Here is a 13,990-nt window from a genome sequence, read left to right as displayed (position 1 = left end):
GAGAGAGTGAGAGATAGATAGAGAGAGAGAGAGAGATATATAGAGAGAGAGAAAGGAGGGGAAAGAGAGAAAATAAAGGAAGATAGATTAAAAGGTAGATAGGTAGATATAAATAGAGAGAGAGAGAGAGAAAGAGAGCAAGAGTGGATGAAAGTGAGAAGAGCTGGAGGCACATAGAGCTTGATGAAGTTCCAACTCTCGGCCCTTTTTGTAGGATGAAATATGCATGTTCTTTTTTATATATTATCATTATTAGTATTATTATTATTATTATTGTTATTATTATTATTATTATTCATGATGGTATCACCACAGATGTCATATTTTGCTATTTTATTTCAACATGTGTGTGTTAATTGAAGTATAAAAGAAATGATGAATAGAATAAGTTATATTTTCCTTCAGTGTGTGTGTGTGTGTGTGTGTGTGTGTGTGTGAGGTAACAGATGACCGTTGGTCCACGTTCAAAATACTGCCAGGTTTTCCTTTGGTGTTAAAAAAAATTTTTTTTTTTCAAATGATTGAAACAAAAAAATGTGTAGCTAATGACAAAAAAACAAACGAAAATATGAAGATAAATTTATGATTGTTTTCTTTTTTCCTTTCTTTTTTTTTGTTTGTTTGAGGGTTTTTTTTTCTTCTTTTCTTTTCTTTTCTTTTCAAATATCTTCTTAAATAGAAAACTCTGAGATAACAGTAATTGCTAGAAAAACTGCATTAACAACTGATACTCTGCGTTAGCGCCAGAGTTTAGATGATCAGTTCTGTCCGTGCCATTGGTGAGTGTACGTGTGAGAAAGACAGAAAGAGAGAAAGAGAGAGAGAGAGAGAGTAACACTGTTTCTTTCAACTGAGAAATCTTCACTAGTCATGCTGCCATAGTAAGATGCCGGGGTTGTAGCTGTTACAGCCCAATAGAGAACTTCACCAAAGAAGGTGCCAGGTTCTGAAAGCTGAATATAAATTAAAACGATAAGCAATTGAACTCATTAATTACACATACAATAAATAAATACAAATACCAGATACATATTTATAAATACACACACAAACACACACACACACACACACTTATATATTGATGTCTGTTTTCAATGCAAGACTATCGAAGATTAAAGTGAAGGATTATTTAATACTTTTTAGATATGAAGATACATTAAACGTTTAAAAAGGTCGACAATGACTTCAAAGTTACAGACAATCGGATGATCCAGTCAACCTTTCCCTCGTTAAAAGTTTAATACATTATTCTTCTAAAAACAGGTATATATTTATATATTTATATATATATATAATATAATATATATAATTTATATATATAATGTGACCTCGTGTGTACCGTTGGCGATTTTTTTTTCCCTCTGTCTTCCCTTCTCTGGATCTTTCCTTCTCCTATGTTTCCGACGAAGAGCTCCGCTTGAAACGTTAAACCCTCCTTCTTTCCTGAGCGTCCAATAATACTGTATTTGTTCCACGTCCTCGCATTGTTGTATTTTTTGTGCTTTATATATATATGTAATGAAACGTGGATGTATGTTTGTGTGAAAAAGGTACAAGACATTGAAAACAATGTCTTCTTCATTGGGAAAGCCTAGAAAACTGATGAATGTGTATCAGTCTCTACCTGTACAGAGGTGTGCTGTTTCGTAATTACCGTTGGCCATTGGTACATTCAGGAGCAGATACAATGGCTGAGCAATTAAAACTCCAGATTACGGACGACGTGGTTGGGAATTGAACCCTAACAACCACGGCCAAATAGCGTTGGGGGCTGATGCAAGGCCCATAATGCTGAATGCAATAATTATTACGAAACCAGGGAAAATGTGCAGGGATCACGCGCTGAATGATAGCCAAATAGTAAACTAAGGGCTGACCTATTTAATGTAGTCAGCTAGCAAATTTTGTTTGATTACATTCCTGCTCTTAATGAGCAGAAATAATCATTTGTTTAATTAATAATGCTGAGAAGGAAAGACGACTCGGCCTCTTAAAAAAAAATAGCATAAATTGGTAGGGGAGGCAACTCAGGTCACACATGTGCTCAAGGGAGGTAACTCAATGCGCTCTTTAACTGAGGGGCATTATTTGTTTTAATATCTAAGCAAAAAGAAGACCTTGTTATCGTTAATTTAAAATTTTTTTTACTTCAATTCAATAATTCCTAAACTTTATCGTAGTTAGTGATTCAGAGAAAAAAGAATTTGAAATATTTATTGTTATTTAAAATAAAACGTTAAAACAATTTAAATAATTCCAGATTCAAACATTTGCAATCCTCAAAGGAAACATCAACTGTGTTGGGAAAATAACATTCTTTTTAATAAAACACGAAAGCAAAAAAAAATTTAAATAAAAACAAACATTTAGAAATAAATCCAGGACTAACTCAATCACCTCCGTATTAGTCTTAGATTAGCTTAATCAGAATTATCCTCCAGAGAGATCTTTAACTAAAATCACTTCTTGTCCTTTCTCTTACCATAAAGATGGTATATTCTTGTTAAAATATTTCTCATTTATTTTAAATCAATTTTGAAAATAAGGAATTTAAGAAAAACGACATTGTTCTTATTAAGGCAGTCTTTGGATCATAGATTAACATGAAATTTTAATTTAGATTGCCTTAATCCCCTCGTTACCGTTTCCACTGAAATACAATACCCTTATTTCAATTACTTCTTAAAATAATGAAGGGTTTAGGGTTTGGAATACAAATCTACATGAAATTTTGATGAAAGACTTTTGGATCACTTTGAAACAGAGAGTTTGTATCAAAGAAACAAGGGTGGCCCCAGGTAGATTTGTAGCAAAAGGGTAGAATAGGGAGTCTGTAGATGGTACATTAGTGCAGGGCAGTTTATATAAGGTTAGCTGCAATAGTACCATTAAATTAGCCAAAATTGGGGGAGATTTGGCTGCTATTCCTAACAAATCAAGCAACCCTAAGAAGGGTCCCTTTGTTGGCTAATGACCATTTTTACAGTGCTGAGGAAATTAGCCAGGTCAATTAGTTGTCAAATGGTGCTGTGTCACTGCTTGGTGCTCGACAGACTCACATTCCTTGACATCCACTGAACCTAATTAGGTAACCCAGGGCTTAAACCTGGCTTTGAACACAAACTATTTTCAGGTGTAATATATTAATTCTGTAAAATGGATTTCTGAGGAAGGCTTTCAGAATGGTACTGAAGGGCATCAGTGAATGGTTAAGAAATAGGTACTTCCTAAAAACATGGTTGGGGTTCAATTCCGTGGTGCAGTCTCTAAGACAAATATCTTGCACCATAGTCGCAGATTTACATCAAACAATGCCTTCTTAGCGAATCTCGACAAATTCGTACAGAATCTTACTGTTTTTTTTGTGTAACAGACTCAGTCCATGACTCATTTAAACATGGTACAAGATCTAATCAAAAATATAAGCCAAAACAGACAGCAGCCAGACACTGGTCTCCATCCTGTCCCAATGGTCTTTTCACTTCAGTACAGCTGTTGTTATTGTTTAGCCCCAGGTCAGTTCTACTGGTCTCATCCTTCTCATAGTGGTTTTTAGTTTCAGTACAACTGCTTAGATCTGTTGTTGTTGTTATTTAGCTCCAGGACAGCCCTGACTGAGCTAACCTAAAGATCAAAGGTGTTATGACGACCAACTGTACTGAATCCCAAAAGAATCCTATGTCTTGAGGACAAGGAGAAAGGGAGGTGATCAAGTAGAGCCACTTAATTAAAAGGTAAACCAATTAATTAATAATACTGTAAACAAAAAAGACAACATGCAAATGCAACAATAAACTATAATAGCGATCTCTTCAATTCGTCAGCAAAAGATTTCACCTGTAATTAACGAGGTTTGATATTAGACTTAATTCACAGTTTTTAATGTAACACTAATTGATTTAAATTACTATCTACTTGAAACTAATTAAACATGTTTCCAGATCGTTAATCCCCTAAAACTTCCACAAAAGACCATTTTTCTTTGTTAAATGTCCCTCATCTTTATAATTTCATAGTCATTATTTTCCCTGTAGCATTGTGTGGAAGCAAGCATACCCAACAGCATCCCTGGTCTTCATAATCTGGTGCCCCAAAGCAACAGAAAAATGGGGGCCTTCCATGTTCTAATGCTTTTGCAAGCCCTTCCATCTTAATAACAACAATTATAATTAATAATCCTTTTGACTACAGGCAAAAGGCCTGGAATTTTGGGGGAGGAGGTCAGTTGATCCCATTGACCCCAGCCTGAAAGGTAAAGCTGACATCAGTGGAATATGAGTTCAGAAGGTAAAGACAGGTGAAATACCAATAAACATTTTACCTGTTGTGCTGACATAATCATAATAATAATTTCAGAAACCAAGGAAATGGTATTAAAGAAGGGAGCTGTTGTTACTATGGAAACAAAGCAATTGAATATAATAACTGTTTCAGAGTTATTGCGTTGAGAAACAACAGTGCCACCTGGTGTGCAAAAACAAACGAATGGTAAACAAACAAAATATGAACTGCAAAATATAGCAAAACAAACACGAAACAACTCTAAGTGACTGAAAAGTTTTAGTGTTCAACTGGTCACATGATCTGCTAGAAATAACAGCTAAATCTTTTTCAAATCACATCCTACCATCTAAAGAAAATAATCATTTGTTTAACAATGTTGTCCTACATATATTCTGAAGAAGATTGGGTGGTCATGGCCAGAATGGCTTTGATTGAGGATCTACTCAATTGGGTCCAAACCTCCCTCTGCTATTGAAACCAGCCAAATCCAGGGTCCAAATATTCTGTTTTATGTTCAAACTGGCCAGATCTGATCCCTCACACCTACCCTACTATGTCATTCTAAAAATAAACAATTACATCAGTGAAACCTGAAAGCTACAAGACAATGCATTTGACAGGAATCTGAATGTTGAAAGGTCAGAACATAACCACAACCAACTCCCAAAGCTGGTACCAGACAGAAATGTCCATTGGAATCATCCATTTCTGAAGAATTGCTAAAGTCATTTTAGACTGTCTTGCAACATTCATTCCCAATCTTGGTGCTCCAAATTCAAATACCACCATGGTGAACTTTACCATTCGCCCTCTGGAGGTCAATAATTGAAGAACCAACCCAATACTGAAATAGACTGCTTCTTCCACGATAAGAAATCAGTTATAGCTGACTTATCCAAGAAAGATCTGGAAATAACTGGCGCCAACCAGACCTGCGGAGTGGCAGGCCCCACTAGGTTCAGAAGCCCAAAGTATGCTATATATCACAGAGGGGTTCTTTATGAAGCTATCGGTAGTTAAGGACCAAATGCATAGAATGGCAATGAACAGAACAATGGTCAAAAGAAGTCATGATAATTCCATTAATTTGTAAGGCATAGTGCATCTAGGAGTACATTACCCAATGTATCATTCTTGTAGAGTATCATTTTCAGAGAGAGATTTAGCTGTCATTTCTAGCAAACTGAGCAACTCACCAAACAGTTCCTTTGTTGATTTATAACCATTTTAACAGAGCTGAAGAAATCTAACAGCAGAATGGTGCTTCATTGGTTCAGCATAGGCATTTACCATTTCTACTTCCATTTTGAAATAGCTCTTGCAATATCCAAGACAATTACTTTGGAATTGGTGACAAGATGATGTCACAACAGTTCCAACTAGATTAAAAATGGACTACTTTACTGCTGCTACTACTACTACTATGTTACAGGAACTACCAACATTATTATCAAAATAGAAAAAATTACTAGAAGGGTGTCTTAATTACGGTGAAACCAGTGCTAACATAATTAATAGAGTGAGGCAATACATTAGAAGGAAACACATGTATTACTGAGAAAAATAAATCAAAATGTTAACAATTCTGGCCAAAAAATCAAGGGAGACAACTTGGGAAATTTCAATTAAAAGTAGAATTTAGTCAGGAATGATTCTGATCATTAGAAACAACTTCAGATGTGATTCATCTTTATTCTACTTTGTCAGTAAAGCCTTGGTCTAAGAAAGTTCCCTCTCAAGGTTTTTAATGGATCGCCTGGCCCCCGTGCTGGTGGCACGTAAAAAAAGCACCATCTGTCCGTGGCCGTTTGCCAGCTCCGTCTGGCACCTGTGCGGGTGGCACGTAAAAAGCACTCACTACACTCATGGAGTGGTTGGTGTTAGGAAGGGCATCCAGCCGTAGAAACACTGCCAGATCAGACTGGGCCTGGTGCAGCCTTCTGGCTTCCCAGACCCCAGTTGAACCGTCCAACCCATGCTAGCATGGAAAGCGGACGCTAAACAATGATGATGATGATGATGATGAAGAGCATTCTATCACATTAAAACTGGCCCCAACTATATCATGTCTCTATATCAAGATCTTTTGACATGTAACTAATGTATATGAAATACCTAATATCTTTGGAATTGCTGGATTTCCAAAGTTTCTTCAGTCAACTGCAGCTTTCACTTCCAACCAACTTCCATTCTCATCATCATTATTGTGCTTTTTTTTTTTTTTTTTTTTTTTTGTTTTGCTATTTCTTCACAATTTGCTAAAAAGTACGAAGCCTGGAATACGAAGCTGGTGCTACCCCTCCGCCCAATCACTCAATTGTATGTATAAATGTAGATTTTACTGTAGTCTCAGTTAAGGTGCAAACTGTTGCCTGCTTCAGGCTGCCTGGCTGATGACAGGTTCCATGCTTACGTTAAGTTCTCTGCGTCAAAGTAGGAACAAAGGTGGAATCCTTCTGTGAACCAATAGTTGCAACAAAAACCATTTCTAGAGAAGCTAAGGGGGTGGGGTGGAGGTGGGGGTGTAAAACAATATCAAACAATAGGTTAACTCAGTAATTAGCACCACTTTAACGAACTACAAACATGCTGGCTAATGAATACACGGCGGCAAAGTGGATAACAACAGCAACAACAACAACAAACTTAAGATAATAAAGAGACAGATCTAATGAAATGTTGGAATATTTTTTGAAGAAAAAAACTTGAAAAAATAAGAAATGGTACACAAACAAAGAAAAGAAGCAAAATATAAACATAAAAATAAGAAATGTGAATTAAAAACATAAGAGGTTTTTACTTTATTCCTAATGAATTTTGTAAAAGTGGAAATGTAGGGGTTAATACTCACCGAAGTCATCGTGGTGGCTACGTTGTGATAAATAGAAAGAGAAGGTCAAATCACGGGGTCAAGATGTGGATTGTTAATAGAAATCATAAAAATATAAAAAGGCAAATGTTTTCACTGATTTTAAGAAAAATCTAAGAATTGGAAATTCAACAGGAGTTGGATGTGCAAAATTATTTAAATTCATTTGGAGATATTCTGTAGAGAATGAGGAAAGGCTTAATTAACCTTCTTGTGTTAAAATCAATGCCATAATCTTCAGATGTTGGTAACAGTGAAACATTTCCACAATTGATGGATTAAAAGAAAAGAAAATAAGATGAAATAAAAATAAAAACAACAGATAAAAAACATCAAATTGAAAAGCTTTATTTAGATTTATTTTTTTTATTGTTTAATTTAAAAAAAAAAACAGGAAAAGAATGTTGGAGAGAGCAAAACTAGTTTAGTTTTAGCTGAATGTGTACAATGGATGATAGGAGATAATATTTGAAATATAAATAACAACTACACACAGAACAACAACAAAAACAATTATAATAAAATAAAATAATATGAATGAAGTATATGTGGATTAACAATAGATTTTCACATCGTTTCTGTAAGCTTTTATTCAGAATATATTTATATCAAACAATCACCAAAAAAACATTCCAATACACAAAATAGAGAAAAACAAAACATGGCAAGATTTGCCATCACACATCATATTTTCAGAGACTGAGCAGGGCAAGAAAGACAAAGTCCCTAGGGACACTTTGTAAGTGGGTTTTTTTTTGTTTTTGTTTATATTTTCATTTATCTTTATTTTCCCCTGTATATATATATATATATATATATGTATATATATATATATATATATAATATATATATATATTATATATATATATATATATAATATATATATATATATAATATATATATATATGTATATATATATATTCAAGTGATATTAAATATCAGAATGTTTTGTCTCGCCGTTAACGAAGTAGATTTTTAGATTAGGAAATGGAATGTGAAATAAAAAAAAAAAAAAAAAGGTTGTGGCACCAACCGAAAATTTACCAAGAAATGTCACACCATTTTCAGTTTATATATATATGTATGTGCATTGATGTGTATGTGTGTGTATATATATATATATATATATATATATATATACATATATAAACATACATATGCATGTATATATATACATACATATACATACACACATACATATGCAAGCACACACATACACACATATGCATGTATGGGAGAAATTACAATAAACCCAAGTCTATATCATTCGTTCCTAACGTACACTTCACCATTGTGGTTGCCTGGAACCGCTGCCAAAAGCTGTTCTCCAAGTGCAATTGGATGCGGGACCACAACAGATCATCAGAGGAGCATTTCACTGCCATTATCTTACAGAGGTACAAAATTATGTAAACTCCATCTTCATCGCAATTCCTCCTCTGTTTGCTCATCAGAAGCAAACCACAGAACTGGAAGCCAAGTGAACGACGATGATGACCGACGCAGAGCTCAAAACTGAACAGTAGCAGTCGTACTTATACACTTGTATGCGCAAGATATACTGTGGGGGAGGGCGTGGGGTGGGAGGGTCTTACGGAGTCAATAAAAGTGTTAGCAAATATCGGTTCCCTGTAAAAGAATGAAAATGTGTGTGTGTGTGTCTTACTAAAACGAATGGATACAGAGTCAATAAAAATGTTAGCAAAAATTGGTTCCCAGTAAAAGACTCAAAGAATGAACATATGTGTGTTATTTGTACCAAACAGATTTCATCAAAGCAAAGTTCTTCTTGGAAGATTCCTTATTCTCTGATATGTTGTTTTCAACACTTGTCTAATTAACATTGTCATTATAGACTTTACAACGAGGCAACAGCCTGGCTCATTAGGGGAACCAATGCTTCCTTAATTCAACACCAACCTCATTCCTGCAAAATCTCTTACACGATGGCACCATCTTCCATGTTGGAGAAATGGAGAACAACACATCACATTGATCAGCCCAAGAATCATAGGAAAGAAGGAGTTAGTTTTGGTGAACTTAGCTCCTTGACTTTGGCAGTTCTTCATGGCCATCACTGAAGGATTGTATCAATAAACATTGTTATTGATTTTCATTTCAATCACCATCACACAAACAAAAGTGACAAATGTTCTTCCAAATTCAAAACATTCGTTTCTCCAGACACATTCACAATAATGAAAGCCATTTCCTTATACGTATTCTTTATCCAACAGTACAAACCTTCACTGAAACACACACACACACACACACACACACATTGGCAAAACATAATAAATGGCAGATTAATTTTAGAGCAGTTTCTAAACAAAATCTCCAACAGACATCAACAGACATCAACAAACATCAACAAACGTGGAGGCGCAATGGCCCAGTGGTTAGGGCAGCGGACTTGCGGTCGGAGGATCGCGTTTTCGATTCCCAGACCGGGCGTTGTGTGTGTTTATTGAGCGAAAACACCTAAAAGCTCCACGAGGCTCCGGCAGGGGATGGTGGTGATCCCTGCTGTACTCTTTCACCACTCTAAAGGCGGTGCTCCAGCATGGCCGCAGTCAAATGACTGAAACAAGTACAAAAAAAAAAAAAAAAAACAGTAAAAGAATGCTGTCTTCAAACAATTGTTCTTGAGAACTGGGACACGTTTGATCAAGCAAACACCTGTTTTCTCGTTGGTCAAGGCTAGAAATGTCAACTGCAGGTCGTGGTCCTAGTGTGATGGCCAAGGCTTGACCCACCCTTCAGCCTTCGGATCATCTGACCAAGTGTAATGCTTATTTATTCACATAGTTTTGTATTAATCATTTATAATCCTCGTAACTACGAGACTTCGATGATGTGATAGTTTATTTTAGAGTGACATGGTTGGGTAGGTGTGAGAGGCTGGATCTGGCCATTTTGAACGTAAAACAGTTGCAAACCAAGGGGGTCATAAATTTATATATTGTTGATAATAGTATTTTCTGAATAGTTTTGGAGCAAATTGTGTATGTATTCATGTATATTTCTCTACATACACACACACACACACACACAACACACACACACACATTGGCAAAACATAATAAATGGCAGATTAATTTTAGAGCAGTTTCTAAACAAAATCTCCAACAGACATCAACAGACATCAACAAACATCAACAAACGTGGAGGCGCAATGGCCCAGTGGTTAGGGCAGCGGACTTGCGGTCGGAGGATCGCGTTTTCGATTCCCAGACCGGGCGTTGTGTGTGTTTATTGAGCGAAAACACCTAAAAGCTCCACGAGGCTCCGGCAGGGGATGGTGGTGATCCCTGCTGTACTCTTTCACCACTCTAAAGGCGGTGCTCCAGCATGGCCGCAGTCAAATGACTGAAACAAGTACAAAAAAAAAAAAAAAAAAAACAGTAAAAGAATGCTGTCTTCAAACAATTGTTCTTGAGAACTGGGACACGTTTGATCAAGCAAACACCTGTTTTCTCGTTGGTCAAGGCTAGAAATGTCAACTGCAGGTCGTGGTCCTAGTGTGATGGCCAAGGCTTGACCCACCCTTCAGCCTTCGGATCATCTGACCAAGTGTAATGCTTATTTATTCACATAGTTTTGTATTAATCATTTATAATCCTCGTAACTACGAGACTTCGATGATGTGATAGTTTATTTTAGAGTGACATGGTTGGGTAGGTGTGAGAGGCTGGATCTGGCCATTTTGAACGTAAAACAGTTGCAAACCAAGGGGGTCATAAATTTATATATTGTTGATAATAGTATTTTCTGAATAGTTTTGGAGCAAATTGTGTATGTATTCATGTATATTTCTCTACATACACACACACACACACACATTTACAGGGTTGGCCAAAAGTCACCTGACAGTAAATCAAAACCCATTTAATTCCAAGATTAAAACAAAAGCATTATTTTATATGAGACTTTGCTAATAAATAGACAAATGTTGAAAAAACAAAATGGTGATTTTAACTCAAAGCTTTCAATTACCAAACATTCATAGCCGGAATAAATAAACAAAATTGAATATTAAATATTTATGGAATTTTGGTTTGCTGTCAGGTGACTTTTGGCCAACCCTGTATATACATAAATATACATACATATATACATATATATATACACACACACTCACACACAGATGGAAAGTAAGTCCTAATGCTTCATCATCACCATTGCTTTCCTTCCTTTCCAGATAGGGTGGCCACATATCTCCCCTACAGCAAGACACCTGTTTCTGTCCCTCTTTCACACTTCAGCTTCTGAACACCCAGCATAAAACCACTTCCCACATTACCATGCCCACCCACCCTCAATCAAGGGGTCTTGCCTGGGGAGCTACTCGGCAATCTCACTAGAGCCGGTGCCAAGTAGAAGAAAAAAAAAAAAGGAAAGCACCGTGTGCACCCTGTAGCAGAGTTGGTGTCAGGAAGGAAGGCATCCAGGGGTAGAAACCATGCCAAAGGGAGCAAGGCAGCCCTCCTCTACTTGGTCAGTTCCTGCCAAACCATTTAACCTCTGCCTGCATGGATGACAGACATTAGAGGATGATGACAATGATGATGATGATATGGAACATCAGATATTAAGATTTACTGAACTACTAGTATTGTTGTTGTTATTATTATTATTATTATTATTATTATTACCATTATTATTATGGTTTTGTATTATTATTAACAAGTATTATTGATTTGTATTACTATAGGCTGGTCTCTGCCCCTCCCCTTCACTTGTCGTTACCAATTCACAACTGGTGAATGGTGTGAGCTAATTGGTAGAGAAAAAAAAAAAGAGATCTCGTTAGGATAATTGACGTTCTGGTTCTTGTGTTGATATGTGTTGAGTCTGATGAGAATAAAACACAATTCGGAAACCACTGTGAAGTCTGCAGAAATTTCTTTTTCATTTTTTTTTTCCTTTTTAAAAAGTGGTGAGGGTGGGTGGGGGTGGACAGGAACCTTTGGTTGCCTTCAGAAAAGAATGACATAAGAAAGCCCAGGCAGTATTTTCTCATGCATGTGTAGATGTACACACACAGACACACGGACATACATGGACATACCTCTATGACAAATTTGGTAGAGATTCAAAGGTAACCAAAAAATAATAATTAGATGATCTAGATTAAATGGTGATTTCAAGTTTTGGGGTCAATAAAATAGCTTACCATTCATCCATTCATTCATACATACATTTATATACTATCATAATTCATTATTCACTTTCCCATGTTTGCATGGATATATATATATATATATATATATATATATTCTACATAGATGTCTGTGGAAAATTTTTTTTTAAAATGGGTTAATTGCATTCCTTGATATATTTTAATAACATACCGCCATCATTAGCAAAAATTCAAAATATAAAATCAGAACCTATACCCTGGGGAATAGCCATATTTCAGTTTGGGATTTGGCACCGTGTGGAATATTTCAGCAAAAGATTACACTATAATTTTAATGATGGTTAAACTTGAAAATGATAAGGCACATATATATATATATTTACAAATTGATGATTAAATTCAATATTCTCCGGTAAGATGACATTGACTATCAAGTATATATTTTAATAGCGGCTCATCTACAGATATAATATGGTTATACAGGACACCTCCACCATCAACTACACAGAAAAATAGCAAAAATTAATTTTTCAAAAATGATTTTAAAAAATATGACTCCAGCTTGGAATAACAACTGAGAGATGTGACAATTGAAATCAAATTTATGAGCAACAATCACAACTTGAGGACACTCGCTAATTAAAGCCAAACTTTCCTTAGAACATTCAGATGGCTAACTCAATTGAAGAAGCAGACAATGAACCAAATTCCTCTGACCAAGACGCTTCACTCTCAACAGTTGAACCTACAATGCCAGCTTTCTGACCAGTCATAACCAACGACAACATAAAATATTATTGCTCAAAACATTTTTAGACTGAGCCTTTTTTCCGACTTATAAACAACTGATTTTATATAAAGGGTAAAAAGACCCTTTTCAGTCATGAATGACCATGGGATTGCACCTAGAAAGTTACCCTCCGAGGCACAAGCCCAGGTAAGGTTGTTTATAGAAGACCAGCAGTCGCCCACACATACCAGCCTCTCCTTTCCATGCCACTGGTGTTATCCAAGGGAAAAACAAAGAGGCCGATACAACTTGGCACCAGTGACATCGCAACTCATTTCTACGGCTGAGTGAATAGGAGCAATGTGAAATAAAGTGTCTTGCACAAGATACACACACTATTAGTTATAAAATAATCTATTATTAGTGAAAATTTGTTAATAAATAATACATGAATTACAAAGAGAGAAAATTATAAAAATAGCTGATCCAAAAATTTTAGGTTAAAGTATTTCAGGTAAAAAACATTCCTTCACCCTGGGAGAAATAGATTTAAAATCAGAGAAAATAAAAGACACATACATACAGACACTATAATTCCTCATAAATTTCTGTTCCACATGAGATATAAATATTATAAAAATATCACTAAAAAACTTGGCAAACGTTTTAACCCTTTTAATACCAACCTTCTTGAAACAGCTGTTGGTTCTATGAGACATATTTAAAGTGAGCTAAATGAAAATGTTCAATCAAAATTTAATGTTGATATTCCAAAATCAGCTTAATGAGAGCAAAAATACTTGTCATTACTGATAAAACTAATTGAAACAAAGGCAAAGTGCTTCAAAAGAAATATGGTAACCAAGGATTAAAGTGATCAATGCAGGCTGACAAGGTGTAAAAATCTTAGGAGCAGTGAACACTAAATGAAATTAGACTCTCATAAAAGATAGCACTAAATGAA

General features: G+C 35.5%; 1 protein-coding gene across 4 annotated transcripts in view; it reads right to left on the bottom strand.

The window, feature by feature from the left end:
* Positions 1-589: 589 nt before the first annotated feature.
* LOC115220459 (tyrosine-protein phosphatase vhp-1-like) overlaps positions 590-13,990 on the bottom strand; it is an 87,397-nt gene continuing 73,996 nt past the window's right edge. For 3 of the 4 annotated variants that reach the window (XM_029790586.2, XM_029790587.2, XM_036510010.1), the window contains 2 exons: positions 7,136-7,152; positions 590-953 (listed from right to left, as the gene is read on the bottom strand). In XM_029790586.2, coding sequence (XP_029646446.1) covers positions 7,141-7,152 — 12 coding nt within the window. In that variant the 3' untranslated portion in view covers positions 590-953; positions 7,136-7,140. Of the gene's footprint in view, positions 954-7,135; positions 7,153-12,470; positions 13,966-13,990 lie in introns of those variants that run through there. The other variant, XR_005002504.1, reaches the window with a different exon arrangement.

The sequence above is a fragment of the Octopus sinensis genome, linkage group LG16 (assembly GCF_006345805.1).
Source record: "Octopus sinensis linkage group LG16, ASM634580v1, whole genome shotgun sequence".
Taxonomy (NCBI): domain Eukaryota; kingdom Metazoa; phylum Mollusca; class Cephalopoda; order Octopoda; family Octopodidae; genus Octopus; species Octopus sinensis.
This window is presented reverse-complemented; position numbering and strand designations above follow the sequence as displayed.